The sequence below is a fragment of the Emydura macquarii genome, unplaced genomic scaffold (assembly GCF_026122565.2).
Source record: "Emydura macquarii macquarii isolate MOO-44397 ecotype Brisbane River unplaced genomic scaffold, CSIRO-AGI_Emac_v2 contig_3348, whole genome shotgun sequence".
In the NCBI taxonomy this organism is placed as follows: Eukaryota; Metazoa; Chordata; order Testudines; family Chelidae; genus Emydura; species Emydura macquarii.
The window spans coordinates 6,369,477-6,385,764 of NW_027133485.1; the positions used below are offsets into that span (position 1 = coordinate 6,369,477).

At 48.0% G+C, this 16,288-nt stretch overlaps 1 protein-coding gene across 3 annotated transcripts; it reads left to right on the forward strand.

Annotated features, from left to right (window-relative positions):
- The first annotated feature begins 211 nt into the window (after nucleotides 1-211).
- AZIN2 (antizyme inhibitor 2) lies at nucleotides 212-12,222 on the forward strand. Of its 3 annotated transcripts, XM_067533780.1 has the most exons (11): nucleotides 212-320; nucleotides 593-707; nucleotides 3,580-3,751; nucleotides 4,043-4,216; nucleotides 5,272-5,444; nucleotides 5,699-5,833; nucleotides 6,817-6,982; nucleotides 7,159-7,321; nucleotides 7,753-7,865; nucleotides 9,671-9,885; nucleotides 10,266-12,222. In XM_067533780.1, the coding sequence occupies exons 3-11, from the start codon at nucleotides 3,653-3,655 to the stop codon at nucleotides 10,405-10,407; spliced, it is 1,380 nt and encodes a 459-aa protein (XP_067389881.1). In that variant the 5' UTR covers nucleotides 212-320; nucleotides 593-707; nucleotides 3,580-3,652; the 3' UTR covers nucleotides 10,408-12,222. The 3 variants fall into 3 exon arrangements, with proteins under 3 accessions (XP_067389881.1, XP_067389882.1, XP_067389883.1); XM_067533781.1 differs by lacking the exon at nucleotides 10,266-12,222 and having other exon boundaries at nucleotides 9,671-9,889; XM_067533782.1 differs by lacking the exons at nucleotides 212-320; nucleotides 593-707; nucleotides 3,580-3,751; nucleotides 4,043-4,216 and adding an exon at nucleotides 5,008-5,126.
- Nucleotides 12,223-16,288: the final 4,066 nt, after the last annotated feature.

A 16,288-nucleotide genomic window follows, 5' to 3' on the forward strand; every position in this document is an offset into this window, starting at 1 on the left:
CAGGCCCCACAGCCCGAGCAGCCTGCACACTGGCCCCCAGCAGACTAGGGCCTGCTTTGCCCTGGGGAGTGGCAGAGAGAGTACTTTGTGTCTGGCTCAGCCAATCGGATTGCTGTATTTGGTTGCCAAGGCCACTCTTGTGAGTCAGAGGTGGGCGGAGGAGCTGTGTATATAAGGGGTGGCCGAGCAGGGAGAAGAGGGCAGGTTTCCTCGGTGCTGCTGGCACGGTGCGGGCTTGGGAGAGGCAGAAGAACCATCGCTGAAGTCAATTCATTCTCTTGGGAGACCCATGGGCAGAATCCGTTTAAATGCTTTTTAAGGTAACGGAGGAAGGGCAGGTGCCCAGCACGAGGAGAGCAATCGGGCGGGGGGAGCTTTTCTGGAGCAGCTGGACTGGCTGTGGGGAGGTGAGGAGGGTGGTGCTGGGCGCCTTTCCGTGGGGAGTGGGTGAGGAGGATGGCCTGAGTTCTGGGTGCCAGGCGGGAGCCGAGGAAACTGAACAGTAGCAACAGTTAGGGAGGGGACTGCGTGGCTGTGTGTGCCCCCGGTCCCTCTTGATAACCAGCTGGAACTTGCGCTGTCTCCCCTGCAGAGATCTCGGATCCCCAGCAACAACTGTGCCTCGGGGTGTTGCAAAAGCTCAGAGTTCACCGGAGAGCCCCCCTGGCATTATACCTAGACAGCCAGGAAGGAGGCTTTGGAACTTGGTAAGGAAAAAGCATCTGGGGAGGGAGACACCATTCTGCATGTTCTCTTGTATCCATTGCAGGCTGGGTGATACGGGGTCTGGTCCTACCTTTATATCTTGTCAGTCCTGTGCCCATGCAGCTCAAGATGATGGGTGGGATGAAGGTCGGTGATCTGTTTGGGTGGGGAGAAGCCAGAGGAATTCTTGTCCCCTCTAAAATCTCCCTCCCTTGCTGCAAAGTTTCAGTAACTTCCCGGCCATGTGCATTTTCTCCATTCTCCCTATATGGCTTTCTTTGGCTTGCATTGCTGTTTGCTCAATACGTTACAAGATAGTGCATCATGGGCCTGCCGTTCTGAGGCCGGCGTGCGGTTTGCCCCTCCACCCTGCAAGAGGAATTTCACAAGTAAATCTCTGCAGAGGAGGAGAGAGGCTGTGCAATTCTCAGAAGCAGAGTTCGGGATTTTTTTTCTCACTTTAGATAAGGGTGAAGGTGTTAAGACAAAGGACTGAAAAGTGACACCCCCTCCACCCCCCCAGACCAGAAAATACTTCCTGCAAGCCTGTGTGGTGTCTTAACATCCTTAGGGTACTGGATGATGATCATAGAAGAGCTCATTAAAGCTGCAGAGATCAGGATTCAGATCAGAAAGTATCAGTGTGCGGACTTAACTCTGCCCCCGTGTATGTGTGCTCTGTGCCACCGCTAGCTCTCCCGTTGGTGTGTAACTCCACTGAAGTCCAAGGTGCTGTACTGATTAGTACCAGATAAGGGTCTGGCCCGTCATGTTTAATTCCATGATCTGGGAGCAAAGTGTGCAATCTTATACGAATGTTTTCTAAAGATCCATCTGCTGCTGCTGTGCTATCTGAGTAGCATGCACTGGCCTGTGTGTGCTAGAGAGACGAAGCCCGTGAAACTCATCTACCTGGCAGCTATGCAAGGAATCCTTTTTGCATAACACACAGCAGATCAAGCTCTATATAGCAGAGCATGAGGGAATGTGCTGTGGCATATAGAGGCCATTTAGGCGAACAGCTGTGTTAGCTTTGTTGTTAACAGCACCCTTGCCTGAACATCACCTGAAGAAGGCTGGGCTGCTGGCTGCGAAGACTTGTAGAGTCATGGCTGCTGCTGAAACTATTAAAATACGCCCCTTTATAGAAGTGAATGTAACCTCTAAGGTCTGTCACTTAAGAGCTACTGGCCCATTGCCACACATGCTCACTGTACAAGAGTGAAACAGAAATGCAAAGCTGCATGTGTGTATCTAAGTCTGGGATATTGAATCGTCTCTAAGAAGCCCCGCAATATGTGGTCTTATCATTAAAGATGGTGTCATAAATCTGTATGCAAAAGAAGGCAATATTAGGGCTGTGTGCACATTGGCACCTCTGTGCCACCAGAATGTTTTCTGAAGGTAGCTTTTTTTATGGGGAACTTCCTAGTTTTTTATAGGAAAAAAATAGATTCCATAACTTGGATGTTTGTCCAGACATCCAACATATGTGATCTCACACCTCTTAACCAGCTGGTGATAGGAGCCCCCTCTTCTGTGACCCTGGAGATCTGTGCAGATTTTAGCCTACAAGATGCACAGTGAAGGCAGCAAAGGCTCATGTGGAATGCTGCCTCATTCACTGTACACATCCACTCCATTTTTCACTGTGGATCGAAGTTAGCCACAGCTTGGCCTTCCTTAGCTGAGCATACACTACATTTTACAATGTTCGAAACACAGAGTGACATTAGACTGCAATCAATCCTGACCCAGTCACTCACGGCACATCTCCTCAGTGTGGATTATTTCCCTGCAGATTTACACTTGTATAGCACTAGCACCTAGGCACTCCAGTCATGGACCAGGATCTCATTGTGCTAGGCTCTGTATAAGCACAACGTCATTCTGGCACCAGAGCTGTCTTTTAAAAGCAAATCTCCCACCTTTTTTTTAATTTAGTAGGGAAAAGGGGGTGAGTTCACAGTGGCAGTAATGGGGGTGTCAGATTCCAAATAGCTTAACTACTTTTACTCAAACTAACACCCTCCTTCCCCCCCTTTCCCCTAAAAAAGTCATTTCTCAGCAGAGGCCAAATTGTAAATTTCAGCCTGAAATGTGAAAATTTATAAGAAACTGAGAACACATGGACAACCTTAACTATCTTGATCACTGCTATGATAAATAGGTCATTGAAAAGTCTGAGCTGTGAGATAAAGCTATGTTTGAACAAGCTCCTAGAACTTAAATTTAACTTAAATCAGTTTCATTCAACTAAATGCAGCTGGTTTTATCAGTTTAGCTCACACATGTAATGTTACTGGCACAAGCTAAACTGATATAAACCAGATTTAATGACATATACGAGTCGAGCTAGGTGAAATTTTTTGCACAAAATATTTTTTTTTAATGAAAAATACTGGTTTGGCAACACCAAAATATTTGTCAATTTCAGCAAATTGTTTCAGTTTAAAAAAACCCAACACATTCCAAAAAAATCAGAATATTTACAATTGTTTGGTATGAAATGACTTTTTGTTTCAAAATTTCATCTAACTTAAAATCAGATGAACATTTCATTTGGATTTTGACCATTTTCAAATGTTTTTTACCCAAAATGATTCTTCAACTTTTTAAAATTGCCAGTGACCTTAAAAACAAAACAGAACAAAACAAAAAACCCTATTACTTGCCCAGCTTTGTATGAGTGTCCACATACAAAATTGCAGTGGTTTGACTAAATCAGTATAAAATCACACCTTTAGTTACAACAGTACAAGTGTGTGTGTAGACCACGCCTTCGAGACTGAGAAAGAAAGTACAGGATGGGATGGTCTCTGTAGATGGACTCAGAAGAAGCCCACCTCTAACACTTTCCACTTTCCTTCACAGTGTGTTGCATACTTAGAAACTACTTCCTACTGAAGGAGGCTTTAGACCTAGAAATTCTCCTTAAATCTGGACGATGAGTGGGTATTTGGCCGAATCAGACTTCATGATGGTGGAGGAGGGCTTCACCACCAGAGACCTCCTTAAGAACCTCCTCATGGAAGCCTCCCAGACAGTAAGTGGCATTTAGCTTTCATGGGCCCTTCTGTCCCATTTGCTGGCCCTGGCATCCCGAAGCATCTAACTTGATCATTGGACTTTTATGGCCCGATTCTCCCCTTTCTTACACAGATGTAAATCAGGAGTATCTCCACTGGCATCCCTTTGGTGTGAGTGGAGAATCAGGCTCTTAGTTTTGAATTTGGTGCCTTCGCTGCTCCCTTAAGATTCTCCGCCAGTGCTCTTTCCTTGGGGGAGGGAGGGGTGCTGAACCTCTGTTGCTGACTCCAGTCTCTCTTCCGTTCAGAGCAACAAAGGGCCCTTGTTTGTGGCGGACCTGGGGGATGTAGCGAAGAAACACCTGCGCTTCCTGAAGGCCTTGCCCCACGTCAGACCTTTCTACGCTGTGAAGTGCAACAGCAGCAAAGGAGTGGTGCGGACGCTGGCTGAGTTGGGGGCAGGATTTGACTGTGCTAGCAAGGTAGGGACAAGGGGAGAGAAGAACTCTGGGACCCAGCCTCTTTGAGGTGCTCTGGCTAGGTGTGTAGGTTGGAAGGTGGTGAAGGAATCCGCCAAGGCATGGTCATGGTATTACAGCACAAATAAACAAGCTGAATGCAGATTGCAGTTTCCTCCAGTCTGGGAATTCCCATGCTGTGTTTAAGTTGGAGGGAGTCTCCCCCTTCTGGCAAAACACTAGTAGTGCATCATGGAAAATCTGCTTCCCACAGTCCTGTGTTCCAAAATCGACTCAGGCAATCATCCCCTTCCACTTACATGTCCTTGTTTGACGTCTCCTGGACAGCAGAGTCCGTCTGCAACATGGCATGTCCTGAGTGCATTGGTTTTTCTGCTACGTGCTGCCATCGTCAACTCTTTAGTGGATTCAGAGCTGAGTCAGAAGCTCCTTCTGTGTCCTTTAACCATAGCCTGATTTCTTTCAGGGTGGATCAGAGCAAGGTTATTTCCCTGTGATTGAATGGGACAGGTTGTCAAGGTGACATGGATTTCTATGTGCCAAGAACAAAGCCTAAGGGAAACCACAAAACCAGAGAGGCCATAACTCCATTCACTGTCTGACCCAATCTGAGCACGCGTTAAACAGATAGCCAGGGAGAGCTGCTTGTGGCTCTCTCCTTACACCATAGGGAGCAGTTTGGCCTAGTGGAATAGGGCTAGGTGGAGGTATTTTTATTACATATCTTGTGGTAACCTGGTCCCTCCAGCTTACCTCCTGCCTTTACAGACCTTCCTTCTTGGTCTTGTGTTTCCAGTGATGTGTTACTGCTGTCTCCTGCTCCAGACACACAGTCCACCATGACCCCTGTGGGCAAACCCACCTTTCTTCATCTGTGTCTGGTTCCCAGCAGAATCCCCAGGCCTGAATCCTGGTGAGTTACCCTTGGTGAACCCACAAGCTGCTTTAGAATGTCCCAGGCCTGGTGCTTTATTCCATAACGACTTGTGTCCCACAACAGTGAGTTCCCCAGGAGCTGATCCATACACCTCTCGAATGCTCTTTCTATCTTGCTGCAGGCAGAGATTGCGTTAGTTCAGAGCATCGGGGTCCCGCCTGACAAGATTATCTACACCAACCCCTGCAAACAGATCTCGCAGATCAAATATGCAGCCAGCCACGGGGTGCAGCTGATGGCCTTTGACAATGAAGTGGAGCTTGGTAAAGTGGCAAGGAGCCATCCCCATGCCAGGTGTGTGTGTGTGTATATATATATATAAACTCTGGGTATGGAAGAGGGAGGCTAGTGAGGCTGGAAATCTTATCTAGAGGGTGACCATGGTATCAGTTATGGGTAAGGCCTTTATGCATCTTCATAGCATGTTCCATGTACTAGGGCTGGCTTCAGCAGAGAGCTGGAGAAGTTGTGTACCTTGGCCTGCATGGTAACTGGGGCGTGGGAGATGAAGAGTTGAGACACCGACCTGGTGTAACTTCATTCCACAGGATGGTCCTGTGCATTGCTGCTGACCACTCTGGATCCTCTGCCTGTCTGAGCGTGAAGTTTGGTGCCACCCTTAAGTCCTGCAGACACCTACTAGAAACTGCAAAGGAGATGAATGTGGAGATCGTTGGCATCAGGTACAGGGTGGCATCCTCCTACCATGAAGCCTGACACTCCCTAAACTGCCATCACATGCACTGACCCTGGTCCCTAACTTTACTTGAACTGAACTTCTTGGAGCTGGGAGGGGGCCTGTCTGATCACTGAACCTGGGCAAATCAATCGTACTGAATTCACTGGGGGGATTTCTCCGCTATTGCTCGTCACAAATAGGCCATAAACAGACAGCAAAATTCGACATTAATTATGACACTTATCCCAAATTTCTTCAGCCAAGGATTCCTGCTTACAGATAGTTTGCAAATTTAAGTGTTGGAAATTCACACTATTGATTCGTTCCCCAAGTCAGGTGGTATTGTGTCTGCTCCTCGATTGGGTGACTTGGGGAACTAACCAATAACCAAACAAATTTTGCATTGTGTATTTGGGTGTAAAATGAATAATTTGCACTCGAGGTCTTGGTTTCACAACTAAAAATATTTCAAGCTAAATTATGACCATTAAATACAAGAAGGTCATGGGTGTGGTCAAAATTAGTTACATTTATCACAAGAGTGAACCTATGTAATATATGCCTTTTTCTATCTATTGCACCTTTAAGGCCAACATTTTTCAAAGGAGCCGAAGGGAATTAGAGGATCAGCTCCTATTGAAAGTCATTGATAATAGAGACCTAATGCCTTTGAAATGTCCAGCCTTGATATCTAAGGGCCTTGCTGGAGTCACTTTGTGTGCAACTCACTGCAGACAGTTTAGGAGAAGTCCCACACATTGCACTCTCCACTGGAGGCTTTATTTTTGTTAGTCTGAAAGGTTATTCTGACTGCAAGTATCTCTCTCCCCTCTTGGTGTATAGGAAGAGCATAGCTCTCTTATAGAAGGATTATTTGTGAATCACTTTTTGCACAGTTTTCCTAACTCTGCTTTCAATGCTCTAGGATTAGAGGATGCTGGGAGATGGGGCTCAGCCCAAACTAAATTAAGGATTCTTCCTCCTTAGTTTTCATGTTGGCAGTGGCTGCACCGACCCTCAGACCTTCACTCGGTCCATAGCAGATGCTCGGCTGGTGTTTGAAATGGGTGCAGAGCTGGGCTACAGGATGTACTTATTAGACATTGGAGGTGGATTCCCTGGCACTGACAATTCTAAAGTCCGATTTGAAGAGGTATAAAGATTTCAGTTTGTATCTTCTTAAGGCAGAGAAGGCAGCTGGGAGGGGGTCCTAGCTAGTACCTCACTGGGGTTCAATCTCTGCCCTTCATTTTGAAAGGGTGGTTAGCTAATAAACGTTGGAATAAGTGTTTGTTTGGCTTCTTCTCCCCACCCCCTTCTACCAATCAGATTGCAGCCGTGATAAACTCTGCCTTGGACTTGTATTTCCCAGAAGGCTGTGGGGTGGAGATCATCGCCGAACCAGGACGATACTATGTCGCTTCTGCCTTTACCTTGGCTGTCAATGTTATTGACAAGCAGGAGGTTCCCTTCGATCAGCCTGGCTCAGATGGTAGGTTTAGCAGCTGGAATGATGCCTCTCCCTGTGTTACTAAGCCCCAGTGGAGGCGACAGGTTGCTGTGATGGGTAACTAAACGGCTGGCCAGAAGCCTTTCGTTAGCTGAGGGCCGTGGGAAGAGTTGAGAGCAGACCAGCATACAATGGCTCGGTAGTTCAGATCCTATTAGTCCAAAATGGCCATGTTTTGATACTAGTCTGCTGTAGTGGCGGCAGGAAAAATGAGTGGGAGTTGATTCAGGCCTCTGTTCTCATTGTCTGTGCCCCTCATCAGTGTCCGGCTGCCCCTCGAAAGCCATGTGATGCTGACGAAGCCCCCTCAAACGGGGCATCCTGCCCAGTCCCAGCAGCCCCCAGTATTAAGCTTGACACATGAATTGACCCTTCCCTGAATCTGCCTTCCCTGCTCTCTTCCCATCTCCCAGATGAAGAGTCCAACCGCAAGAAAAGCATCCGGTATTACCTTAACGATGGCATCTATGGATCCTTCAGCTGCATGTTCTTTGATAACACCTGCCCCACCCCTATCCTGCACAAGGTAGGGAAAACTGTGCTGGGGCAGCTCTCCGATACAACCCGAGAGGGAGCCGAAGTCACAGCGTCCCTTCCCGTGTGTCCCTTCTGTCTTGGGTACGGGGAAAACAATAGACCAGAAATAACTTGGCACTCAGTGGAGGGCCTGATCCACCTCTGGGATCTCCCCACCTGCACTGTGCCTTTCATCTGGTACGCTCTGTTCCTGGGCTGCAGCATAAATGGCTTGGAGGAAGATCTCTGGGGTTTCTTTCCCCCGCCCTGAGTATCAGAGCTCTTTGGTGAGAGTGCTGGCTGCCGCTCCCTGCAGTGCCTCCCTAGCAGTCTGTCCCCCCCAGAGAGCAACTGAGGCACTGTCAGGGTGATGCTCCCTGTCTGCCCAGGTACCCGGCATGGCCCTCGCCTGCCACTCTCCCACATCCACCCCGCTCCGCACCTGAGCCCGGCCTGTTTGTGATAGAGGATGGTGTAGGCAAGGCAGAATGCGTTCCACTCATCCCTGGGGTGACACCACAGAAATCAGTGCTGGTTTCACCCCTGGGGACGTTGGGCGAACATTTCTAATTCCAGTTTCATCACCAATGAAACCTTCAAAGGCTTTCGTCAGACTCCCTCCTCGGAGCGATTGGACACCAGAGATCAGACCATCGATAGCCTGGCATTGGTTGCCGCAGTGCAACAGACAACTGGGGTAGATCTATAATTCTTGTAACTGCCAGTACCTCGTTGGGGCTTTTGTTTTGTTTCATTTTAAATACACAGCGGAATCCTTGATGCCTATTCTGAAGCATTAACAAGTTTCCAGGCTGGCCTCAAATGCCAGGGAATGCTTTCTCTGGTCAAGCCAGCCTCTTAGAGCAAAAACTGAGTTTTTAAAGCTTCAAAATCGGTTGCGGGGATTTCAGAATGGCAGCTGGGCTGTAGCAAGACTAGATTCTGCCCCATTGGTCAACCGTGTGCTGACTAGCAGCACCCTGCGTAGCCATGCAGACGGTGGGCCTGTCTACACTGCAATTAACGGTGTGACTCCCGGAGCTAGCTCCAATAACAACAGCAGTGAAACCACAGCAGCGTGGGCTTGCCACCTGAAGAAGTACCCACGGTCCCAGAGGGGCTAGTACAGCTAGCTGGATGAATGTTAGAAGGCTGCAGTCCTACCTCTGACTGCTGTGTAGGCATGCCCAGTGCTTGTATGCTTGCGAGGAGCATTCAGGAAAGGATTAAAGGGACAGACACAGGTGACAAATACAGCTTTAGAAGCTGTGACTAACAATTAGATGATTAAACAGGAATACCATTAAAACGAACCTGTTGCCATTGACAACATTAATTCCCTTCTTGCCTTTAGCTCGCTTAAGACAATCCAGACAGACGGAGTTCCTTTTCTGTTCCTTACCTCCCATCAACTCTCTGCTTCTCATGCACCAGTGCTGCAAAGTCTGGGTTGATTTAAATCCAACACTGTCCTCTTTCTCCTCTTACTCCTTTCTTAAGGTTGTTAAAATATTAACATGTTTCTACTAATATATTTTCCATAAAACTCACTTTTTGCAGCCTACATTTTGGGCCTGGACTAGTCAATAGCTAGTCTGGTCAATTTGGATTAGTTTTCCATGGAGTTACTCTAGTTTTAGGTACAGATCCTCAGCTGGTGTAAATCCACGTAGCTCCATTGTAAATCAGCGTAGCTGCACTGCTGTTAGTGGAGCACTGTTGATTTATACCGTCTGAGGATCTGATTTTAATCTGATTATTTAATTTACTTGCTTGGTCTCCTGGGATGTCCATTTCCTTTAACTCCCATTACAGAAACCCTGCCCAGATCACCCCTTGTTTAGCAGCAGCCTCTGGGGTCCCTCTTGTGATGGGCAGGACCACATTGCTGATGGCTTGGAGCTACCAGAACTGCAGGTTGGCGACTGGCTGACATTTGAGAACATGGGTGCCTACACCATAGCAGCATCGTCCACATTTAATGGATACCAGCAGCCACAGATCAACTACGCCATGTCCCGGGTGGCCTGGTAAGAGAGCTTCCTGTAACTCATCCAGGGAAAAGAGGGGTGAGAACCAGAGCTTGTGACTGACTGTGGGGCTGGTATGGGCCCTGAAGGAAGAGGGCCACCTCTAGATGCTGATGATTCCAGAAGTTGAGGATTAAATCCTGGACCAATGGCAAAATTTAACAGCTTCCAGATAGCTAGGATTTCACTGTGTCCAAATACTGTCCGCTTTTCTTGGGAGATCCCAGCCTGAGGTGGGCTGGCAATAGGCCATAAAGAGGTCACTGTGGTGTAACCAGGGAGATGGGTGAATGAGAACAGAACTCCCTGTGCACTGGGGATGGGTGTAAAGCAGGGGCCAGAGCAAGGCTTGTTTTTTGTTTTGTTTTTCTTACTTATAGGGAAGCTGTCCAGTTGCTTCAGGGGAAGCTGCCGCAACCAGAAGAGGATAGAGAGAGCATGTGTACTCCTCTCTCCTGTGGCTGGAAGATCACAGATACCTTGTGCGTTACCCCTGTCTTCGCTCCAGCTAGCATCACCTGAGCAGCACCAGTAACGACAGGGGCAGATCCTTAACCAAGGGGACTCTTGCATCCACTGCTTGCGGCGGCCTGCCTGCCTCCCCAGATCTCTGCCCTGAAGTAGGACCTGTTTTACATTCACGGTGGTTTTTTAAGTATGCAACATAAATCCTGTTCCTCCTGCCTGTGTGGTGTTGCCTGCTGTGTGCCATAGTGAAGGGCCGAGCCTTCGGCTTGTGGATGTTTGTATGCTGAGTGGGTTTACGTTTTTTTGTAAGTTATCCTAATCAATTGGTTTTATAAATCACCATGTGGCTTTTCCTCCCCTTCCTGCCAAGGGGAGATTTGCAGAGCACAGCTGGTCTCTAAACTAGAGCATGTCATCAAGACATGTACACGCTCGAGTGAGCAAATGGTACTGCTGTTCATCCAATCCAGGTTCCCAGGGAGACATGCAGGCATTTCAAACTGCTCTGGCACCATCTATGAGTAGTTCAGATGCCAGCTTGAACACATGCCCAATATATTATGGTTAACAGTCAGAGCCTATACCCACTTCTGGTTTTAAACCTTTAATGATGAAATGTTTAAAAAAACCCTGCCCAAAGCACTGAGTCAGCTTTGTTTGAGCCAGGCAGGGTGGGCTATCAAATGTAGCACTGAGAGCAAGCTTTTCTTTAGGGAAAGCTACGGGAGGGGATGGTAACATGGAGTGATTAAAATTAACAGATCCTGGTCCACCCACTGTCTGTGTCTCTTAAAAGCAGATTTTTCAAAAGAGCTCAGCTCCTATTTAGGTCCCCAACTGAACAAGGGGAGCAGCTGGGTGCTGTACTGGTCTGAAAATGTGGACCTTAGAGATCATGTCCAACCACGGCCTGGTTGGGACCTACACTTGGTTTTTGATTGTTATAAGCAGGACAGGAACTACCAGTCCCAGGAAACTGGCAGCAGTGATGCCTTTCTAAGTCCCTGTTCCACAACGCATTTAAGTACATGAGTAGTCCTGCTGAAGACAAGAATAAGAGGAGTCTATTCGCTGTCTGATATTTATATATATTTTATACATAATATAACCGTATAACAAAACAATGCACTGTCCAAGGTTTGATTTTTGTGACAAATATGTGGCAAAATCCTAACTGTCCCAAAACCACCTGTCATGTCTACTGACAACTTCTGTAGTCAGGAGGCGATGAAATCAAATCCCCCTATTCCAACAGCACAAATGCCTACCACTTGAGCTAAGGGACTGTCAGTCAGCTGCTAGCAGTGCTGGACATATGACAGAGAGTTGGGCAGTTCAGAATCCCACCAGCAGTGGGCACTGGTGACACATACACACAAATCCAGTCATTACACTGCTATTATCTTGCTCACTGCAGGATCAGGTCCCTACAACAGTGGAGACCCGGCCATTGACCAGCTCTTTTGATTAAAGAAATGATATCTCTGAGCCGTATATTCAGCATTTCCAGCCATTACAAACTGAGACTGTGGGTGGGGAGCGGAGCCTTGTAACTGACTTGCACCCTAGGTCTCTTGGATCAACAACAGTAACAAGTCAGTTTTTAAGGGGCCAGCTGGCAGGTAGAATCCTACCACCTGGAACCCCCCATAGTTGCAGGGAAACTGACTTCTGCATTAAAACAAGGTTTAGTATTAATTATTGTTATTTTGATGATGACATTGCCTAAGGGCCTATGGAAAGCAGGGTCAGGTGCTGGACAAATAGAGTCTCTGCTCTGCAATGCTGACAAGAGAAGCAAAGTTGGGAAAAGGGGCTGTAACACACTGGCAGAATGAGAGGTGGCAAACAGGTTGAGAGGGGGGTTAGCTAACCAGAGACAAAGGGGAAATAGCACAGAGGAGGAAAGATGGACAGGAATATGCAGGCCAAGTGGAGTGAGGCTGAACTGAGGGACTGAATGAGGGAGAGGAGCGGAGCAAACAGCCAAAGAGAACATGGGAGAGAACACTGAGGCTGCTTCTGTGTCCAGTCTGGCTAATTTGAGAGTTGCTGTGGGCCCTGGAGTTGGCTTGTTCTGGAATCTTTCTTCCCTTGTGTCTTGAGGGACAGGGGAGCCCCATTTGAGTCTCAAAGCAGGAAATGCCTCCATAGTTGAATCTGGAGATCAATGCTTATGCCTTGCTCAACAGCGACTACAACATTCCACTGGCTGCTTTTATGTTGAAGTAATAATGATCGATCAAGGTGCAGGATCTTTCGTGGGGATTAATTACTGCTCTCAGAAGCGGATCCAGGAGTATCAAACAGAAATGAGATCAACCTTACACGGAACATTACCAGGGCTCTGAACATTGTTAAGAACTATTATGTTCAACAAAACTAACACAGACTGACAGTGCCGTACTGTGTGCCCAGAAGTCTGGAATAAAACCGTTGGGGATACAGAGGTTGGAAACAGAAAGCAGCAAGCTGGGAGCTAGATATTTTCCAGATCCACTGATATTATCTAAGGCCTAAGGAATCATTACATCATCCCATCTCTGACATTCCATGGAGTGATAGGTGTTGTTTCTTCAACCGCTAACACGGTGTCTACTGGCACCTGGGAAATCCTAACAGGAGAAAAGCCAATCCCCCAGACTATCCCCTCAACACACACATGGATGTAAGAACATGTAATACTGCTCTGTCTCCTTCCAGCTGAGCATCATAAAGCACTTCTCCAACCCTAATTAACCTTCTCAACATGCCTGTGAAGAAGGAAAATGATCTCCATTTTACTGATGAGAAACAGAGATTAGTGGGACTCCTCCAAGGTCACAGAGCAAGTGAGCAGTAGAACCAGAACCCAGCAGTTCATACACTGCCACCCGCCCCCCATTACATCCTCCGGGAACCAGACGTAGAACCCAGGAGTTCTGATTCTCAGTCCCTGCTGCTCTGATTGCTGGATACCACTCCCCTTCCGGTACATGGAACCGAATCCAAGAGACCACCTCCTGCTCTGTCCCCTAGAGCACTTAGCTCATGTTTTTTAAAAGCAGAGAGCCAGAAGCGGTTCAAGCCCATTTGGCCCTGGGCCCGGGTCTGACTCTGAATCACAAATGAGATATGATTGGTTATGAGTCTCCCAGTCCACAGGGAGGTGGCCCTGTAACATGGTATTGACCAGTGGGAGACCAGTGTGTGTGTGGTGGGGACAAAATCTGACACCCCTCAAAGACACAGAGGGCTGGGGGGTATGGATCATTCATTACCCCTCCAGCGGCAGGGGCACTGGGGAACTGTCAGCTCTCCAGCCTACAATGGGGATCCTGGGGATGTCACCCCTTCAGTCTGCATTGGGGGACGCTGGAGATTTCACCTCTCCAGCTGCAGGGGCACTGGGGAACTGCCAAGGGCAGTGGGGATCCTGGGGATGTCACCCCTTCAGTCTGCATTGGGGACCCTGGAGATTTCACCCCTCCAGCCTGCAGATGGCGCTGGGGGGAAAGAATGGAGATGTTCCCTTCCAGCTCCCCAGGGACGCTCTCTCCTTCCTTTCTCTATGATTCCTCCTCCATGATGTGACCCCTCCCCCCTAAGCCGTAAAGTACAGCGCGGGTGTCGTGCGAAGGGAGCGGTTGACTGAATTGACGGCAGCGAGTGTCGTAAAAGGCCCCCGGGGAGGCTGGACGGAAGGACGAAGGCGGAAGGCGGGTGGCAGATCGTAGCAGGTGAGGGTCCTGGTGTCGGTGGTGTGTCGGGCTCGGGGCGGCGGCGGCCCTGCCCCTCCCCCCGGGGTGGGGGGCGCGGAGCTGCGCAGTCAGGCAGCGCTCCTCGCTCCAGCCTGCCGCCCCCGTGTGCCGGCGGGGCTGCCCCGCGCTCCCGTCTAGGGGCTGGGGGCGCCAGGCGGTCGCCTCAGGGCTTGCCCCACCCCCCGTCTCCCCGCCCTCGTGGAGGGGGCTGCCCCGGACAGGTGTCTGCGTCCCCGCCCCTCCCCCACAGGCTGGTTCTTGGGGGGCCGCGAACCCGCGGCGCTCGCGGTGGCTGCAGCGTTTCGGTGGTGGTCACCGTTACTACGGGTGAGCAGGACTGGCCTGCGATTGCCAGGCGTGTTTCTTCCTCCTGCTTTTCGCAGCGCTGAGCAACCCCCGAGCCCGCTGTTCAGAGAGGAAGCAATGTCTGCAGGGCAGCGGGGAGTTTCTGCACCTTTGGAGTTGGCGTCTGATTCAATCTGGGTTGCCTCTGTTGTTGTTTGTCAAACCATTTAAGAAGGAGAATGGCCTACAAGGGCATTGTTCCTGGTACACGAAGACGCACTTGATAACAAGTTTTCCAGGTTTTGTTTCCACTCTTCTGAAACATCCTGTCCACTTTTTGCTGACAGATTTGGAAATGTAACATCCTGATGTTTCAATCCCATCTCCGCTTGTGCAGAACTCATAGCTGGTCCGCATTTATGATTTCCTTCAGTTTGAGTGCTTCCATTGCGTTGGTGAGGTCTGAGAAAGTAAGCGTCTCCTAGAGGTCAATGGGTTTCAGCTTTATCATTACATTGTTCAAAAAGAAATCAAACCAGTTATCAATATACAAAAATATAGGGTAATAAAACTTACTGAAGTCCTGCTTTTATGTTCACTTTTTGTTCTGGTTGTGTTTTTCCATCAGTTTGGCATGTAATCTAAAAAAAAAAATTTCGGTTTAGCATCTTCATCTTAAAATGGTACACGTCAGTAACGCGTTGCTTTGATTCCTCTAGCTTCCTCACAAGTTTGTCAAAGACACAACCAATGCTGTTGGGGGAGGGAGGAGCCACCTGTAAACTTCCTCAGTGCAAGTATATGCACCATCTTCAGTACCTTTAGAGAAAATCTTCACTGGGGAAGAATCCCCTGCTGCCTTGAAGCAGGGTGTAATTGCTGGCTGTTTCTCAAAAGGTGGTCAACTGCTGGGTTAAGGGATAGTCATCTTCTACTCACGTCTCAAGTACTTCTTTCCATTCAATTTAAATAAACTCAGAAAAAAACCTTTTAAGTTCTCTTCTGCACTTTGCAGGCACAAAAAATGGTTGTAAATTTTCAACACAATTGTTTCTACGTCAACTGACAGCTGATTGCTAGCATTTTTAGAGGTATCATGGCTTATGTGGGCAAGGAGTTTGCCTTCAGAAGGCAGTCATTTTCAGCACATACCTAATACACCAAGTTGTATTTGCCATAGTTCAAACGTGCGTTATCAACGAAGTATGCAGTAATACAGTTAACATTAAGCTGGTGTTTCTCTAGGCAGTTCTTTATAGCACAGTGAATGCCATTTGTAGATTCATCACTGTCTTCATAAATATCAAGCAAGTTGCAGTGAACACCATTTGATGTGATAAAATACCATATGCATGTTGAAAACATCTTTCTGTTCCCTCTATTTGAGGCATCAGCTTTACGGAGAAATACAAGGGCTGTTGTGTTGGCGATGACGATCAATCCTGTAAACAATTCCTCAAAGACTTTGGGCCAAAACATTGGTCACCTATAGCTCTGCCCTGATTCTTACACGAGACAGTTTAACAATATTTGAATCATGAAACATTTCACTAGCAAGCTTATTGCTACAGTTCATGCTGTTGTAACTAAGGCTGTGTTTAACTACATGGTTGCAATTTCTTACACTGAAGGTGACAGAACTGCAGCATAAGAGACAAAGAATTTGCTAATATTTGTCATATATTTGGCCGGTGTGCTTTTTTTATGTCTGTTGTTAATCATATGTGGTCTTTGTTCAGTTTTGCCTCCATGCTTGATAATGAATTCACACCAACAAAAAGGACAAGCCATTTTACCTGAAATGTCACTGACAGGTTTTACCCAGTTATTTTTCTTGCCCTTGTCACTTGCATCTCTACAGTCTACTTCGCCCCCCCCCCCCCCCCTTTAGGCCCAGGATTCTCTGAAGT

Coding starts and splice junctions, on each gene's coding strand:
- AZIN2 (XM_067533780.1), top strand. CDS start 3,653: ATGAGTGGGTATTTGGCCGAATCAGACTTCATGATGGTGGAGGAGGGC. Junction 3,752..4,042: donor TCATGGAAGCCTCCCAGACA/GTAAGTGGCATT, acceptor TCTTCCGTTCAG/AGCAACAAAGGGCCCTTGTT. Junction 7,866..9,670: donor CCACCCCTATCCTGCACAAG/GTAGGGAAAACT, acceptor CTCCCATTACAG/AAACCCTGCCCAGATCACCC.